The sequence below is a fragment of the Paroedura picta genome, chromosome 1, assembly GCF_049243985.1.
Source record: "Paroedura picta isolate Pp20150507F chromosome 1, Ppicta_v3.0, whole genome shotgun sequence".
Lineage (NCBI taxonomy): Eukaryota > Metazoa > Chordata > Lepidosauria > Squamata > Gekkonidae > Paroedura > Paroedura picta.
In genome coordinates this window covers 44,717,375-44,735,983 of record NC_135369.1, presented here as the reverse complement: position 1 = coordinate 44,735,983, position 18,609 = coordinate 44,717,375, and the positions used below count along the sequence as shown (strand labels likewise).

The 18,609-nt window shown below is 43.7% G+C and overlaps 3 protein-coding genes across 20 annotated transcripts in view; 1 reads left to right on the top strand and 2 right to left on the bottom strand.

The window, feature by feature from the left end:
- KLHDC3 (kelch domain containing 3) overlaps window positions 1–4,032 on the bottom strand; it is a 56,006-nt gene extending 51,974 nt beyond the window's left edge. For 7 of the 11 annotated variants that reach the window (XM_077336388.1, XM_077336472.1, XM_077336439.1 and 4 more), the window contains exon 1: window positions 3,772–3,908. The gene's annotated coding sequence lies outside the window, so the exon portion shown is untranslated. The other 4 variants (XM_077336396.1, XM_077336464.1, XM_077336455.1 and 1 more) reach the window with 4 other exon arrangements.
- MEA1 (male-enhanced antigen 1) lies at window positions 2,812–10,306 on the top strand. Of its 4 annotated transcripts, none has more exons than XM_077336528.1 (4): window positions 2,812–2,830; window positions 8,462–8,743; window positions 8,846–8,942; window positions 9,656–10,306. In XM_077336528.1, the coding sequence occupies exons 2-4, from the start codon at window positions 8,465–8,467 to the stop codon at window positions 9,817–9,819; spliced, it is 540 nt and encodes a 179-aa protein (XP_077192643.1). In that variant the 5' UTR covers window positions 2,812–2,830; window positions 8,462–8,464; the 3' UTR covers window positions 9,820–10,306. The 4 variants fall into 4 exon arrangements, with proteins under 4 accessions (XP_077192643.1, XP_077192653.1, XP_077192627.1 ...); XM_077336538.1 differs by lacking the exon at window positions 2,812–2,830 and adding an exon at window positions 3,999–4,017; XM_077336512.1 differs by lacking the exon at window positions 2,812–2,830 and adding an exon at window positions 5,651–5,755.
- A 306-nt stretch (window positions 10,307–10,612) lies between these two features.
- The window catches only part of PPP2R5D (protein phosphatase 2 regulatory subunit B'delta), a 41,245-nt gene continuing 33,248 nt past the window's right edge, over window positions 10,613–18,609 (bottom strand). For 3 of the 5 annotated variants that reach the window (XM_077336376.1, XM_077336377.1, XM_077336378.1), the window contains exons 12-16: window positions 18,360–18,487; window positions 17,955–18,056; window positions 17,329–17,401; window positions 15,792–15,908; window positions 10,613–13,241 (exon numbers count right to left, since the gene is read on the bottom strand). In XM_077336376.1, coding sequence (XP_077192491.1) covers window positions 13,104–13,241; window positions 15,792–15,908; window positions 17,329–17,401; window positions 17,955–18,056; window positions 18,360–18,487 — 558 coding nt within the window. In that variant the 3' untranslated portion in view covers window positions 10,613–13,103. The remainder of the gene's footprint in view (window positions 13,242–15,791; window positions 15,909–17,328; window positions 17,402–17,954; window positions 18,057–18,359; window positions 18,488–18,609) is intronic. The other 2 variants (XM_077336379.1, XM_077336380.1) reach the window with 1 other exon arrangement.

The window sequence follows — 18,609 nt, the reverse complement described above, 5'->3', positions numbered from 1 at the left end:
TCAGCAGTGTGACTTAGTAGCTAAAAAGGCAAATGGGATTTGGGGCTGTATCAAATGGAGTATTGTGTCCAGATCATGGAATGTTATGGTACCACTTTATTCTGCTCTGGTTCAGCCTCACTTGGAGTACTGTGTTAAGTTTTGAGCACCACAGTTGAAGAGGAATGTAGACAAACTGGAGTGGGTCCAGAGGAGGGCAATAAAGATGGTGAGGGGTTTGGAGTCCAAGACGTATGAAGAAAGGTTGGGGGAACCTGGTCTGTTTAGCCTGGAGAGGAGACAACCGAGAGGGGATCTGATAACCATCTTCAAGGCTGCCATTTAAAAGGCTGCCATGTAGAAGATGGAGAAGAGTTATTCTCTCTTGCCCCAGAGGGACAGACCAGAACCAATGGGATGAAATTAATTCAAAAGAAATTCCATCTAAACATCTGGAAGAAGTTCCTGACAGTTAGAGCGGTTTCTCAGTGGAACAGGCTTCATCGGGAGGTGGTGGGTTCTCCATCTTGGGGATTTTTAAACAAAGGCTGGAGCTCTCTCTGACGGAGGGGCTGATTCTGTGAAGGTTCAAGGAGGTGGCAGGTTATAGTGGATGAGTGATAGGGTTGTGAGTGTACTGCATAGTGGAGCGGGTTGGACTAGATGACTCAGGAGGTTCCTTCCAACTCTATAATTCTATAATTCTATCTTTCACTGCCTTCATTCCAACCATATTAACATGGCCTTGAGAGCTAATGGGGTAAAATGATTAGGAGCCAGATTTGTTCTGGGAAGGCATGGGTTTAATCTATGTCTACAATGAAGGTCACAAAATAATAGGATAAAATTGTGCTTAATAAACATGAGTATGTCAAGTTGGGGATATAGGTAGAAGCACTGGTCAGAAAAAAAACAGGGGGTATGTGACTAATGTTAAGTGCGTGCATGGAGAAGGGGCACCTGAAGACCAATGTTTAGATGAGAATTACTGTCACATTTTTTGCCTTTCTTCCAAGGAACTCATGGTGGCATACACAGCTCTTGATCCCCACCACCATTGTTCTCCTCACAACCATCTCCTAAGACAGGTTAGGCCAGGAGAGAGGGAATGCCCGAAGGGCACTTACAGGGTGAGCCCATAGGCCTAGACTGCTATATAAAGGATAGTATTCAAGCTTCATGGCTATGTGGAGGATTCAAATCTAAATTTTCTAGGTCCTACATCCAACACCTCAATTATGGGGGCTTTTAAAGCCCTAAATCGTTTGGGAACAGAGCACCTGAAGGTCTCCCTTCTCTATTCTGTCTTTCCCAGCAATTAAGATCCTCCTCAGAATCTCTATGTCCCTGCCTTCAGAGAAAAGACCAGTGACGGGGCTTTTTCAGTGATAGCACATAGTCTGTGGAATACCCTTCCCCATGAAGTTTGCCTGATAACTACCCTACTCTCTTTTAGGTACCAGGCTGAAATGTTTATTTTTAATTTAGGCTTTTAAAATAAGGGGTTGATCTTTTAGCACAGTTTTTATAGTCTGCTTCTAACTCGAAATCTGTTTTATCTGACTGATTTTAAGCAGCTAAGTGGTCTGCAGACTCTGTGCTGTTTCTATCCTCTGCCTGGGCACTTAATCAATGTTTAATGGTGTTTTATGTTTTATCTTGTAAACCTTTAAGCAGCTTTTCTGGAGAGGTGACAGGCAAATTTTCTTGTAAAAATACAGTACAACAGTAACTTTCAAAAGAAGGTGCAGTTTAAAAGGCCTGTCCCCCCCCCCTTCCCCAGATAAAATACGAATTTATTTTGGGTTACTATATTAAGAGTTTATACCCAAACTTCTTTGGCTGATATTAGAAACTATATACTCACACTGGGATGATTCACGCTTCATTTAATGCTTAATTTCACTTCAGAACTGGCCACTGAATGTATATATTGACTCAACTGCACTTTTGGACAAGGTGTTAAAATTCTACCTGAACTGCTTCATCTATGATCTCCCATTTGCACATGCTAGTGAAAAGCTACCACTGCACTAACCAAATGATGAATATACATACGTGAACCAACCTACAGCTTCTGGGTCTACAGACCTTCATAAAAGCAGTTTTTTTGCTGGTCTTTACCAATCAACAGAATTTAATTATCTCAGTGTTGCTCAATAATGGGGATGTAATATGGCCAGGAACTTCGTTGCTATGTGAAACAGCATATTTTCTCCATCCCCTCAAGAATGTTATAAATTGAGAATTCACAGTCTTCACTCAAGTTATATCTGGAGTTATTCCAGGTAAATTAATTTAGGATTATCTAAAGCAGAGAACAAAGACATGTTCTTACATATGTGGCAACAATGATAAGAGCAGTAAAAGTAGAGGTTTATTTCTTGCACACTTTCAGTCCATACCAATGCAAGGTCTAACCAGTCAACCACGTTCACTTCAGGTGACTCATGACCCAGGATAAGGACAGAGTCCTTTCAGAGGAAGCATTTGTCCTTTCCCAATTCATGAGGTTTGAATGTGTATAACTGTATTTGTGCACATTAATCCCTTGCTATCCCTGTTGTGTTTAAAAATATCTGTACTAGATTATAAACCCTGTCTGCTTTTACATATGTGCAAGCCTTGTAAAATATTTATTATAATAATGTTTGCCTGCATAGGTGGTTCTAGTTTAGGAACACTGTCCCCTAGAGGGAGGGGATTTTTACACAGGCTGCTTGGCAATAAAGTTCCAGACCAACAGTTTCCAAAGTTCACAACTGTGGAATGAGGAGGTCATTTTGGAAGGAGTGGAGAATTTGGTGGTGAAAGAAGTTTGAGAGGAGAAAAGCCTGCAGGGACTGAGAAGGTTAGTGGGTTAGGTTGTGGCATGGTCTCAGTTTTTATGGGGTTTCTCATACCCTGTCTATTTTATTATTCACACTGTTTTATTTAAAACTCCTCGTTTTATGCTCATTATTGTTGCCTTTAAATAAAAGCTGTTTATTTAAATGCTGATTCAAGTGGCTTACCCATGTTGGTCTGAAGCAGCACAATAAAACAAAATCAGAGTCCAGTCCAACAAAGTCTTAAAGTGGTCTTAAAGGTGCCACTGGACTCTGATTTTGTTTCAATGCTGTTCAGGTTTGGAACGGGGCATGCACAATTCTCTGATCACTAACCTGGCCCTTGTAAGGCTAAATGGGTTGCATATCCAAAGCATGGAATCTTATGTCCCAGCAACAACAAAAAATCCCAACAGAACTGACAGTCCTATCCTAAGCAGAATCACTGAGGTCAATGTGCTTAGAAGGCGTGACTCTGCTTAGGATGCCACCGCAACATCCCTTCGGTGAAGACATTCCTCCAGATCACTATGCCAGGAAAAACCCCAGGCCAGCCATATACCGCGGCATGGGAAAAGGAACGTGTTGCTGTTCGGAATTATTATAAACGCGCCCAGTCAACCATTCAACCCATCCCCACTCCAGAGCTGTTTCCTAAGGGGGCAGCCACAAAAAGCACTAACCTTCCTGCGTCCCAGGCTTCACGTGCGATCCTCCATCGTGACCCCCCGCCCGCTCGCTCGCCCGCCCGGGTCTCCTTCCTCTCGCGTCCCCTTGCACAGACGCCACGGCCCAGCCTCTAGCAGCCACGGATCCCCCCCGCCGCCGCCGCCGCCGCGCAGGAGCCTCCAAGCCCTTTCTCTAACCCTGCCAGGGACGCCCCGCCAACGTGGTCGCGCCAACCTGTCCCGCAGCAGACCCCCCGCCCTCCGTCGGAAGGAACCAGGCCCTGCTGCAACGTTACCTGGCCGAAGGGGGAAGCGGGGGCGGCCCCAGAGAACCCCACCCGCTCCCCCGCCGCTCTCGCAGGTCTAACGGCCCAGCCAGCCAGCCCCAGCTCTCCCCGGCCAGGCCCAGCCTCAGCGCACAAGCCCAGAAGCAAGTCACGCCTACCCAGGGAGCCTGGGACGTGTAGTCTCGGTCTGCACCGCGTCGCCGACGCAAGGAAGTCTCCCCGGGACACAGCCGACGCCGCTGGCCGCACACGCGGGTGGGACAGCAAAACGGGGCGCGGGGAGGGAAGCTGGAAGTCCGGCACGGCTCTAACTGAAGCTAGACGCACGACCGACTTGGTGGGGGTCGGGGAAAAGGACAGTACAGTCCTGCTGCCTGAAGACTAGGGTTGCCAGCTCTGGGTTGGGAGAAATCTGGAGACTTTGTGGGGTGGGGGCGGGAGTACAATGCTGTGGACTTCACCCTCCAAAGCATCCATTTTCTCCAGCGGGGCTGATCTCTGTCGGCAATCATAATTACATCTAATAAGAAATCCCATTATGTGGCTTACTTCCAAACAAGTGGTCATAGGATTGGTGCCCCAAAATTCAGTAGGCATTAAACCTCAAAATCTTATGCATCAATAAATCTGCTAGCCTTTTAGGTATCAGAAGACTACTTTTTAGTTTTGCTTCAACTATCAAGGGTAGTTCAGAGGAATAAGTTGATAATAGTTACCCTTGTTCACTCTCTTAACCATCCCACCAAATTTACAAACAGGATACAAATTTACGAACCCTTACAGGGAGTATGATCCACTTGGGACTGAGAGGGACTTTCTTTTCAGGACACATGTTGTTTTTTAAGGATAAAGTTCGTTAATGTTTACACCTTCAGTGAGCAAAGTGGGGATTCTGTTTCTTGTTAATGCTTTCCACTATGAATCCAGTTAGCTGTTCATGTTCTCTGGATAAATTAACAATAAATATAGCCTGATGTAAATTTATTTTTCTAGATGTGTAGGTGTGTTAGTCTGAAGCAGCGGAACAAAGTTTGAGTCATGTGGTACCTTTAAGACCAAGGTATATAAGCTTTCATGTGCATGCACACTTCAAACACTATTAAAAGTTAAACTAAGGACATACTTTAATTCACTATTTTAAGGCAACTATCTTAAAGCCTGGTTTATAGGTGATGCTGGTGGAGGTAAAGTGCTTTTCAGCCCAGGCAAAAGTTGCACTTTTGAGCCCACACAAAATTGCACAGGTGCCAGCTTTATTGTTCAATTGAGTTAATTTTAGTATTACCATTTTACTAAATGCCTGAATTATTTCCCTAAAACAATCTTCTAAAAATCACCACAGCAGGTGCTAAGGAAATGGACATCTTGTGACCCTGTCTAAACTGAAGTTACTTATTCAGGTTGTTCAGGCAGCACCATGCTGAATAAAGAACTGTAGCTGAGGGTGGGAAACAGCCCTCCTAAACTGGGAGAACCTACCTGTAGTCACAGAATCATAGAGTTGGAAGGGGCCATACAGGCCATCTAGTCCAACCCCCTGCTCAACGCAGGATCAGCCCAAAGCATCCTAGAACATCCAAGAAAAGTGTGTATCCAGCCTTTGCTTGAAGACTGCCAGTTGTTTGAATGCCACAGTAGGACATGACAAAACCAAGTTGTTGGGGTAAAACGGAGGCAGGGCGGATTAGGGAAATTTCCCTGAGCTCTTCCTAAAATAAAAATATTAGGGGGGATAGATAGTGCAATCCCATGTATATTTACTTATAAGTAAGTGCCAGTGAATTAAACAGGATTACAGTCCTGGAGAAGAATATTAGAGGTGACCCTATGAAGCCATCCTTGAAGAGGCTGCCGTTGTCATGGCTACACCTCCTCCCTCCTCCCACCCCGGCGCTCAGTTATGACGACATCCTCGGCAGCCGTATTTTGCCTTGTTACTTCCGGAGGTTGAGCTGGACGGAGGCGGTGGAGCTGGAAGACGGCGTTTGACCTGGTAAAAGATGGGAAGGGGTCTCGTGAAGCTACGCCGGGCATTATTTGGTTGGTCCACTTGCAGCTGGCATGTGAAGGGAGGGAGCGGAAGGTGGAAATGGGGGTTTGTTGTTGTTAAGTTCCGTCGGTTATGCGCCTTCTAAAATGGGAGGTCTTTTTTCGTATTAGCTGCCTTGTATATAATTCTAACAGCAAGCCTGTAAAATGACATATTGGAGGGGGGAGGCTGAAGCTGGGAGAACTCGGTTTGCTTATGGTAACCTAATTAATTCTGAGGAGGTGGCCCCTCCTCCCACGCTTCCTACTTTTGTAGCTCGGCCTCTTATGCTTTGTAAAGCGCCCTGAGCCACAAGGGAGGACGGTATATAAATCTATATAATAAATAGCGTTTTGAACCTATTTGAACGGCAGGTCATATTGTGTTATTAGGTTTTAGAGCTTTTTCTTTTAAATTGTGGGCCTTTGTACACCCGTGTATACAAATTGCTACTACTAGTAGCTGCCTTGTGGTTAAGTTGGATAAAATTGTGTATTTCATGAAGATAGGTGGAAAGTAACAAGCCTATGTATAATACAGTGGCATCGTGGTGTGTTGATGGAAAAGGGATTGTGAAGGAGGAAAAATTCCAGTTCAGAGGTGCTAGTTCTTGCTTTGCAGTAGTTATGTGATTGTGTGCAGCGAATGGGAAGTTTTTAGGACCTGCATAATCATAAATATATGATCTGATATACTAATTACTGTTTTCTTGGTTCTATACACTATTTTTGCAGTATTGTTTAATATTATTTGTTAGCAGAACTCTTCTCATTGTGCCAGAATTATCTGGTTTGTGGAGATATTGTGAGAAGGTACCTGAATTGGGAGTGTCATATGTTGCTTCATACTGTACTGGGATCATTGTTGGGGGTGGGGGCAAGCCATCCAACTCTAAAAGGAATGGGGAACAGCAGGTTTTGGCCCAGTCACAGCATTGTCATCAAGTTCTACTGTCTTGTTTTCTTTCTCTAAGAGATTATATTTATTTTATTACATTTATATACCACCGTCCCCTGAGACTCTTAATAGTATCTATTCACTTGTAGGAGATAAATGGGTATACTAGACCAGTGGTCCCCAACCTTTTTATCACTGGGGACCGGTCAACACTTGATAGTTTTACTGAGGCCCGGGGGGGGGGTAATCTTTTGCCGAGGGACGTCACCACCACCACCTGAGCCCTTGCTCCACTTGCTTTCCCACCGGCGCCTCTGACTTCCTGCCGCCCGCTGTGCAGTGCCACGCCAAGGGGGAGCCCCAGCCATGGCGGCTGCTAGAGAGCACCAAAAGTGAGCCGGCGGCAGAGTGGCAGGATAGGCCCCCGAGGTATCAGCTAGGGAGGAGGACAAGGAGGAGCTGCGGCCTGGTACCGACTGATCCATGGACTGGTACCGGTCCCCGGACCGGGGGTTAGGGACCGCTGTACTAGGGCACATTATTGGGATACTAGCAGTAGAGCTGCGAGCGGCTGCTGATTGGCAGCTTGGGGGTGGACTGACCAGCGGAGGGGCCAATCGGGAGGCACTTTGCGCCTCCCAATTGGGCCCTCCGCTGGTCAGTCATGGGGAAGGGGCCTATCGGCATCCTTCCTCATCCCGGACAGGGCACGCCTTCGGGGCCCTTACTCTTTTATTTAATCCGTGGCGCCGCGGGGCTGTTTTAAGATGGGTTCAACCAACTCCTGATATCCCTCACACAAAAATCCACCCAAAACCTCTTTGGCCCACCTGGCTAACAAAATGTTTGTTGTTGTTTCTCTGTACTCGAAGGAGTCTCAAAGCATCTTCCATTCACCTTACCTTTCCTCTCCCCACTATAGACACCCTGTGAGGTGGGTGAGGATATTACTGCTCTGTCAGAACAGCTTTATCGGTGCTGTGGTGAGCCCAAGGTCACTCATCTGGCCGCATGTGGAGGAGCGGGGAATCAAACTCAGTTCGCCAGATTAGAAGTCTGCACTTCTAACCACTACACCAAGCTGGCTCTCTAACGCATACATAATAAAATTACATTTAAAAAATAACCAAATGGTGTTAGATAAGCTATCCTAAGCTCTTTGGTAGAAGAATGGGATAGAAATATTTGTCTTCAGAGAAAATGGAGGTGTTAGATTGGTTAATTTAAAAGACAAGGGAATGCTAGAAGACTTAAGATATTAAAATGGATTGTTCATTCTTTGTTCCTCCTCTGACCATTGTCCTAGGCAATCTGTTTTGTAAAGAGACATGAATTGCTTAAGTTCTGTGTATGTCTAATAATGCATGTTTGGCTTGTGCATTCATAACCGGGTCTACTGTTTTTTTTTCCATGCAAAGTACCATAGAAGTATTCTGTTGTCTCCTGTAGCTCTGTTGCCCACTGCTGGTTTCTGCCTGCAAGCTTCCTTTTATAGGCTTGCCTACCATGAGTAGTGAGAATCCCCAAGTAAGATTCCATGGAAAGGAGGATTCCTGGAACGCTGATTACACAATCTGCAGTGGCTTTATTATGTAGCAAGATAGTCCAATTAAGATTGAAGTCTTTCTCCTAAACTCTTTTACACTAGTTTAGTTCTTTCCTCCCCTAAACTGTTTGGGTTAAGAGATACCTCTTTCATTGAACTTACAGTTACCTGGTGTTTGTTCTGCAAGATATGGAAATATAACTACAACCTTTCCCAACATATTATAGTGCATGGCCTTGGAGCCGGTCATAACTCTGAAAATGGGTCCAGAGAGGATTTGTCCAAATGAACATGAAGAGGTGGGGCTACAAGAGACATCTGATGGAACTCCTGATCCTGCTGGCGAATGGAGTAGTGAGGAACCAGAGGAAGAAGAAGAGGAGGAAGAAGGCAGCACTCATGGGTATTTGTATCAACCATTGAACCAAGATCCTGACCAGGGGCCAATGACAATAGAAGAAACAATACCCAGCACAGAGCCAGTCCTTGACATCCATGAGCGACTTCAGGTAGCAATGGGGTTCCTCAACATGGGGATAGGGATCAAACCCAGTATGAGCATGTCTTTGTGTTGTATTTAACTTCCATTGGGTTTTGTGCACTGGATACAGGCAATGAGACTGCACCTGCCTGATCCTCCTGTGGACAGTGATGAGGAAGATGGGTCCACAGCTCAGAACATTCGAAGCTCGATCCCTATGGATCCAGGTAACAATCAAACTTGACATGGTGCAGTCATTTTAGAGAACAGTAACCTGTGTGAAACAATGCCACCTTTAGAACATAAAGCTTTATTGTGGATGACAAGTATTACTACACTTCTGTTTTTCTATTACATCAAAAGTAACACCTGAGGTCTAGTTTTGTAATCCTGCTATTCTATGGCACATGTCATGATTCTATCTTGTACTTCTTCCAAGGAGTGCAGTGGTATAGAGATGGTAATAAATGAACTGCTTGATAAGGTTGTGAGGCAGGTAACTTGCACTTGGTGAGTTGTACTAGTGCTGAATGGAATCTAAACCCAGGTTTTCTTACCTGTATTCAGTTGCTATCTTCTCCAACTTACTTGCTCTGATAACATTTTGTGGCTGCAAGTTAGTTTGTCCTCACCTTTAATAACTAGAATATTTTCAAGACAGTTTCTTGAGTATAGAAGCCGCCAATTTGTTACCTAATTGTTATTTCATGTTGATTATATGCTATGATCTGGTGTGAAAATTTCCTATCCTGCTTACGGTTATTACATGTAGCCATGTTTGGATAGAGCTACCTGCTAAGTATCTCTTAATTGGGACCTTTCATTTTGTAAATATGAAACTGTGAATGGTGATTATCTTGGCATTGGGGGAGCTCAATTCTGGGGGTTTGTTTGTTGGTTGAAGTAGTATCTCTTATCCTTCCACTCTGTTTGATTCTAGAACATGTGGAGTTGGTGAAACGGACAATGGCTGGAATCAAGCTTCCCACACTGGGAATACCTTCATGGGCCAATGAGATTTCAGATGATCAGTGGCAAGCTATGGTGCAGCGAACACTGCAAGCCCGGCAGAACCCAATCAGTTCTAGGCCAGAATGGAAATGAAGATGCGGAGTAAATAGTAGATTCCTTGCCTAGAGGGGGAACCTTTTTGCTAAGTATGAAGTGCTGCACTTTAAATCTGTCTTTCTGTGAATAGGTCAGGTAGAAACTTACCTCCTACCTGCATTGAAGCTCTTTTGTTCTTGTAGCATTGAAAATGTGGCTCTAGTGCATCAGTTGTTTGTAATTGTGGCTGTTAACAGGGGCCTGGGTGATGAGGCTGTCTTCTGGCCCTTGAAAAGCAGGCCGCTCCAATATCAGCCCATGAGATAGGACCCTTCTACCTTTGACATGCATGGTCTATCCCTGTTGTCTTTCCCTCCCAACTAGTTTATAGCCTAAAGAGCTAAACAGGGGCCATGAGGTGTCGTCTTTTCAAGAGATCCATTTTATTTAGTTCTGTACATACAGGGACATCTGTACAAAATCCAACACTGTCATACTATGTAATACTCTACTGAAAATAAAGTACACCATATGTACATATGAACTGTAAAGCAGCTTAATACTTATGTCCAGAGAGTGAATGCGTCACTTAGTTTTGCTTCCCCCCCCTCTTGCAAGGGACTATGTAAGAAGTGAAAGAGGCCACTCTGTCCCAGTCCATGTAAAAAAATGGAGAAGGGTACAAGCAGAAACTAGGACAAATAATGCAAGGAAATTAAGTACAGCTGCATTAAGGTAGATAGTAACCTGAAGCTGTGTGCTTGAGGTGTTTGTTTTGGCTTGCTTTGTCAATTTTTACCCCATTTTTCACACAGCTTCCCCCACCTGTGAGATACATAGGACACTGGAATGAATTGGCAGCAAACTAAACTTTAATGTTAGGTACCAAACACAACTTTTCCTGACCCCCAAACAAAGATGACAGAGGGCTATATTTACATCTAAGCCATACAGCACAAGATGCTCAGTTGCAGCCCTGCTCCACCAGTGCAAAGCTGTAGAAGGCAGAGGAGTGCTATGTGGCATCCATATGGAAAAGTAAAGGGGAGAAAAGTCCTCCAGTTCTTATTTGCAGAGCCCAGCCTCATGGAGGGGGAGATGAACAGGTGGATTGAATTGTACTTTAGAGTAGAAGAGTTCTAAGTCTGTTCCTTCTCACTACCATCTGAATTACTCTAGAAGATTACAGGCTAACCAGGCACACACTGAGCATCAGGTAAAACTTTTTCTGTTCATAGGTGTTTGCTTTGCTTCTCCAGTTGTCACCTTAGCTTTCTCTCCCTTCAGCAATAATATTTCTATAGGCATTGCGCAAAGGACATTAAGGACTACAACAAATTGGTAGCCAGATGGTATTTTTTTAAAGACGGGTACTTGAAAATATTTTGGCAGCAGACAAGCTAGGTAAGACAGTACCAGTTGACAGCCAAGTCACATGACACAGAATTAGCAGCAACTCTTCTTCCCAAAGTGCAATTTGCAGGTTAAGGAGAGCAACACTGTGAATTAGCTGCCAGTATAAACAGCTGGTAAATTCCCACTTGTCAGATGTTAACTAGTCAGTTTTCTAATGGCTGAAAGGCCACTAAACAGATGTGGGGGGTGCAGGCTATCCTCAAGATACAGATGTGTCTGTGGGAGTACATATAAATGGTTCAAGGTACAGAAGAAAGAAGCATTAGGATATTGTGTTGATAGTAATTAGACAAGGCAGTACACTGTGCAAAGATTAAACAAGGAAAAACAGAAAATGTACATAGTATTTTTAAAAAGCTAAGTTACAGCCTGATCTTAAATCATTTACTCATCAGTCCCACTGATGTCAGGTGAGACTTGCTTCAAAGTAGATATGCGTAGGTTTGGAGCCTTGGTCTGAGATGCCAGTAGTAATTGGCTGGAAGCTAGAATCTGAGGGAAAACCCAGCAGTGAGTATATATGATTGGAATGATAGAGTAGGCGGAGTGTGGAGGTTGAACAGATCAGCTATAAGGGCTTTTCCCTTTTGTAGCCTTCCATGACTCTGAAAATAGCAGCTTGAGAACAATGGTAGTACATTAAGTGAATCCAGCGGTTACTATAAGGGCAGCAGTAGACAAAAAAAAAGTGGTCTAGGGCTTGGAATTGTCTACTTTGTGTATGTATCTTTCCCCTTCCTACCCACTAGGACTCAACCTCTGAAATGAACCTGAACCCAGTAAGCCAACTGTGTTTTAAATGAGAGTGGCTGGTTTCCAGTTTGAGATCGTGAAGTCAATATTTTTGTTTCCAATAGGCAAAAGGTTTTAAAAGCCATTCTGAAACGGTTTCACAAGCTTTCTAATTTTAGTAAGTGCTCATTCAGAGTCCTTCCTATGCCTTGAAGCCAGCAGTTGCCACAGAAGCTGGTGTGAGTACAAGGCTACTTAAGAGTTACCCCTGCTCCAGTTTTTGCTGAGATAGCTATGAGAACAGCAGAGCTGAAGAGGAGGTCAAACAAACCCTAAGTGAGGCTTCTGCCCAGCAGCTGCAGTCTAGTTGTCAGGCACATCTGTCAACTAGTCTCGCTTCAAGAGGAAGAAGAGCTACCAGAGAGCCCAAAGCGATGGATTTAGAATGATGTGTAGCTGCCATTGCACCACAAGTCTGGGGGGGGTGTGTAATACAAATGGAATAGTGTGTGCAAATTTTTGCTTAACTCCATTTGCATCCACAAAAATTTAGGACTTTCTGACAGATTTATTATATCCCTGTGCTAGACACAACCAATAGAAAAAGGTCTCCTGGATGCTGCTGTCACCCTTGCTCACATGGATCAAAACAAGAGTTCTCCAATCGATTAGCCAGTTAGTGAATGTGGAAAAAAGCAACAAGCTGGTCCCAAATCTTAGCCTGGTCCCAAAAGAACAAGCATGCTTTTAACCGTAGAAAATGGATTGCATTTGATCCATTTAGTCAGTTTCATGTACAATATCTGTTATGGTCATGTGTGAAAAATAGCACATAAGCAGGTGCCAGGAGGCTGTAGTGAACAGTCACTGTAGTGTGTGGCTAATGTTGCTGAACTCTGTTTTGGTTTGTGAGGCTGGGGAGTCAGAGAGCAGGAAATGGAATGATCCCTGCAAGGAATGGTACTTTCATGGGTTGGCTAGGCTCCCTTCACACGTGCACACAAGAACAGCTTTAAGAAGATAAAGCAGAGGAAGTGACAGTGTGGTGGGATATGAGGTACAATGTAAAATTAAATCTAACCTGAAAGAATGAGAATGGAGCGGAGGACAGGCACAGCTCACCATGTTCATTCCCTAGTTATACATTAGAACAAAGTGCATTTCTGTGTACCCTCCAGGGGCTCCCTAGCCCGTCAGAGCGTCTCCTGGCTCGAGGTGAGAAATTCTTCTGCTCTCTTGTGCGCTTCCAGGGCCTTTATGGTGTAGACATCCTGAGGAAGCTCAGATTTCCGACGCAGCAAAACCTTCTCCTTCTTCATGTCTTTTAGCATCTAAACAAAATCACAAGAAATGAGAAGGCAGGTTCGGTCAGCTGCTTTCCATGATGAAAGCATTAGCCTCCTCTCTCTAGAGCTACTCTACATGTTGGCATTTATTGTGAGTCACTGCTATGTAAAATTTAGGGGGGCAGCTGCAGGTCTGTGTGTCCCAGGTAATTATAATATCCCCAGGTCTATCTGTTTTCTTTACCCCCAGTGCTCAGAGGCCTGTCCTAGCAAGGCAGCTGCTGCAAAGCTAGTCAATTTGAGGGTGTTTTTTTTTTAAGTTTTAAAAGCTGCCTGTTTGTGTACAGACATACACCCTTGACTATACCACAACCCAGAGTATGTCAGTGCCACAATCAGAAAGTGGAAACTAATGAGGTGCGTACAAAGCGAGTAAGAAAAATGAGCCAAGTTGCAGTCTACAAGTGAAGTTGAACATGCATGCAACACATTGAAAGGAATCTAGAAAAGATCCCATTGTACAAATAGGGGAACATCAGGACTGAAAAGCAAGCAAGTGAATCCTTGACAAATCAAAGTCAAGTTTTAATATTACTACCCTTTTGCACCCCAAGGGCACATGGTTGAGAAAACAAGCACTCTGTCTTTGCCTCCATACAAACACATGCTATGTTTTATTCTAGGTAAGTATCATTAGGATCACAGTTTCATGAATCTCCCCCTATCTGCAATACAGGAAAAAGCCCTTGTACCAATCAACGGCTCCTCTGTGTTCATCTTTACTGTGATGCCATCTCCAACTGCACACCTTCCACTTTCAAACTGATCACCACCTGTTTACTGCTTACAATAATCTCTACGGAATTGGATTGGGAGGCATGCTGAAATGGTTCTGAAGAGGTTCTGGGAGTATGAGGAAGGGATTTCACAAATTTTACTCAAGTGCATTAGCTCCAATACGGTAACACACAAGGGTGAAAGGGGTGCTTCATAGAATATCCGCTCAGACAGGCAAGTACAGCAAAAGGGAGCAGCTGCTGAGAACAGGGAAGCAGCACTCCCTGTGCTGAGAGCCAACGGGGCAGGGTTGCCTGCTGTGTGTGCTGGGGAGGGCGAACAGCAATCCTGGCTTCAGGTCAGAGAAACCTGAAGGCTGCACCTGGGCCCCAGGACATGCCTGCTCTTGCTGACTGCCACCATCCAGCCTGAATTGGACTGTCCGTTCACACAAAAAGTAGACTGGTTATATCTGTTTCCACTGTGCTTTTTGTTCTGGCAACCTGTATGTCATAGTTATCAGGGACTTAAATGTTTCTATCAAAATTTTATAATGGAAGAAAACCAATGAAAACCTTGCTAAATGGATCTGGGGAGGAATTGCAATTTCTCTGGTGGATTTTTAAAAATTGTCTCAGTTTCACCGGTTGGCCAAAATTTCAGCAGTAGTTCCACACATACGTTGTCAGCTACAGTAATGATCTGCAAACCATCACCATGCACAACGGACCTGCACTAACTGACAGCGACCAAAGGTTCAGTCCAGTGGCACCTTTAAGACCAACAAAAATTTTTCGAGGTGTAAGCTTTTGTGTGCATGCACACTTCCTCCAACACGATGAAATGGAAATTCACTAGTCCACATGTATAGACCATGAATGAAGATGCTTCACAGATACAAGGAGCTTACAGGAATAACAAGTTTACAAGCTTATCATTCGTTTGAGTTGAACTTTCGGGGGGGCATAATAAAGGAAATAAAAATGTGAAGATTAGAAACTAATAGATGCATTCCCAATTGGGAAATGCCAAGACTATTAACAAAGGTAAAAAAAATCTGGAAATTTTGGATAAAAATTCACAGTGCCTTAAAAGTAATGCTGCACATTACATTTCCTAGGTATCCTGATTTTAATACCATATAATATTCCTCAAATGGCTGAAGATTTTTTTTTCTTTATGTAACAACGTGACAAGAATTGGAAAGGTTTGGAAACAATCCAAGACACCAAAGATGTCTGGTTAGATACACTTGCAGAACTATCTAAAATGGCTAAGCTAACCAGCCTGCTGAACTGTAGACATACAGAAGAATGTAAAGAACTATGGCACTATTACACAGATTACATGGAAATGAATGTATTAGTCGAATAAAGGTGGTAATAACTATATGGGGGTTCAATACTTGTTGTACTTGATGCATTTTAATCTTTTCTATTCTATTTTATAAAAATAAAAGTTGGAATATCCAGCAGGATAAAAGTAATTAATAAAGAACCTGTGACAAAGCTATGTAGTGCCAATGGACTCAAAACTTTGTTCTACTGCCTCAGACCAACACGGCTACACACCTGACACTAACAGTGACCGATCCTTCCAACTCGGAGGCCAGATGTTTTCTTCTACCCTGTCAGCCTCTATGTATTTTACTGCCATTCTCACAGAGAAAGGTTAAAAATCAATAACATTTTAGCCAGTCTAAAGAGACAGAATGAGGTCTGTATCTGGGAAGAACCTGCTTGCTTGTTCAGGAGGAATGCCACTTGGCCAACAAGAATCAAAGCTCCTGATCTATGTGGGGATATATAGATGAGTCACCTGCACGGCCTCTGTCTCCATCGTTTTCTTCAGGAGCTGTATGTCCTCTGCAGTGGGGGTCTCCATCTCCATGCAATAAACAGGAGGCAAAGGTGGGGGTGCGCAATACATGGGATACTGCAGGAACACGGCACACAGAAAAATGGGAACGCAAGCTCAGCAACTCAAGTACTGATGCACCAAATGTTTAAACACACACATTGAGATAGAGCTCAAGGTTACGTTTGATACAGCACTGACTGTCTCCCTTGCCACTTAAGGTTTCTTTCTATGAGATGGCTTAAGTGTCTCCAGGGAACTGAAACAGGCTGAAACTTCTTATGCTATGGGGCCATAATTCATCCTAAAAAGGGAAATTCTAAAACTCTGTCACATTATGCATCACACATTATCGTACTGTACAGGAACTGACTGTTCTGTGTGGTTTCCATGTGTTTCATTCATACAAAAGTGAAGCATGTTCAAGGTGCTAGTAGATTATGGCATCTAAACAACCCTAATTTGTTGAAAACTAATTCCAGAAGGGCTACTCTATGCTGATGCCGCTGCCCAGAGACGGGCGTCTTAGCCACCCAGGGGCCACTGTCCCACCACTTCAGCAGAATGTGTCCTTGACCTGTATTCTCCATCTGTATGATCAGTCTAAGGAAGGGTTGTAGCTCCTGAGACCCATGTGGAAGAAAAGCTGCTCATGGAGTGTGGGGGCCTGACGTGAAGAGGAACAAAGAGTTACAACTGCTCCTCCTTCCTGTTCTGTGTGAAGAGCTCTGCTGAGGAAAGGGAATCATTTCATCCCCTTGTCCTTCATAGCTGTTCCTTTGCCGATCCTGCAATCACTGTGAGTGAACTGTCTGGGAACCGAAGGGATGTTAAATGATAAAAAGACTGGGTAGGGTCTGATTACTGATGTGATTTTTACAAGCATAAGAGAGTTAAAATTAAGCAGCACATAGGTGCATGCTTCCTGTTTCAGGCACTGGCTAAAGTAGGCATATGCCACATAGCCAAGGATTACCTTTCCTGGTCTTCCTGCCACCAGACAGGGAAAACTGTCCTTTCCATGTTACCCCAAAAATGTGGGCACAGCGTATAAGTCTACCGACTACTTCTCTTGTTTTAGGAGGCTGGGTTTAGGAGGACAGCAGTTTATCAATCTATGGCAGAAGTATCTAGCAACTATATTGGAAATCACCAATCACAAATATGAGCAGTATTTAGTACTTGGCTTATAGTTTGCTGAGAAGGGGAGAATCAAATAAGTTCGGCTTGTTTTAGCAAATACTGTTATGGGACACATCTGTAGGGTCCAGGTTGCACTTGATAATCTCCATCTTGCTCCTCTGATTGTTCCCATTTTACAGAAGGGGAAACTTGAAACTGACAGCAACTCATCTAGAGCTTTCCAATGCAATTTAAACAAAGGCTAATCCCAGTTCAGTACTTCCAAGTGGATCCCAAAACAGTCACCATGGTAACCATCTCTGGGCTTGTAACCTACAAAAGCAGAAATCTCCCATCTGTTCAACTTAATCATTACCTGTGGATTTTGGCGGGCTAGTTCTTCAATCTTGTGCCACATTTCTTCTCGTTCCTTCAATCTGAATCGCCCCCTGAAGAGAGAAAGGTTTTTTTTTAAAAAAAAAGACTTTATCCTATCTCTAGATAGCTTGCTATTTTAATTAATTATGGAAATTTTTGTACCCTGACATTCCCATGGCTCAAGGTGACACAAACTTCAAATTCAAAGAATCAAGTGGGTAGCCATGTTGGTCTGAAGCCATGGAACAAAGTTAACAGTGCAGTGGCACCTTTAAAACCAACTGAGTATAAGCTTTCTCAGATACACTTTTGAAGAAATGTGCATTGCACATGAAAGCTTATATATCTTAAATAAAACTCTTTTGGCCACAGGACTCCAACTCTGTTCCAAAATACAATAAAATCCTAAAGAACGCCACCTTCTTTTTTGAAAAAGCCTGTAGCCTATAATTTACAGATCAAATTTCCTTGTATATAAAATGCAGACCTTCCAAGAACTACTTCTGTCAGGTACAGTTAAGCTAACTCTATGATTTTATGTTGCTAAGAAAGAGATCCATGACATGCCAAGAAGTAACTCATACATTGGCAGAGACATATTCCACCCACAGCTGGAATACTCACTTCTGCTTCTCTGCTTTATATTGCTGTGTGCAGTCATCAAATAGCTTTTGGTTCATCTCCATGAACAGCTTCAGTGCATTGTAAATTAACCCATGGATTGTCCTGCAAAAAGAGGGAAAGTGAGTAGAGATTGAACCCCTGGTTTCCCCAGTCTTAGACCAGCATTCTAAACACTACTCCACTTCAACTTTGTAGCTCAGTTTTCCTGTACATGCTTGCATAATTCATAGTATTCACTGCCCTTCATAATCCAAGCTGTTCTCTCTATCACCACTGTAAAGGAGCATTAGTAACAAACTGAATATAGCATGGTCATCTGGATGTATCCCACAGTGGAAGGCCAAATCTCAATTTTCTCCTTTGTGCATGCCTTAATGTTTACATACAACACAGAGGTGACCTTACTTGTTCCAATGACTCTTGGAATTCTTGTAGAGTGCTGGAAACATGATGGGGAGAATTTTGGCCGCGTTGTCACTGATCAAGCTCATGATGTATTCATTGTTCCAATAATACAGTGCCCTCTCTGCCACCTGCAGAAGCACAGAGAAATACATTTTCCAAATCTTCCTCTTGCTGCAGTCTGATATACGCCCAGAAATGCTGCTACACTGTGAGGGGGGAGGGGACCTCAGGAGCAGCATGAAAAGGAAGA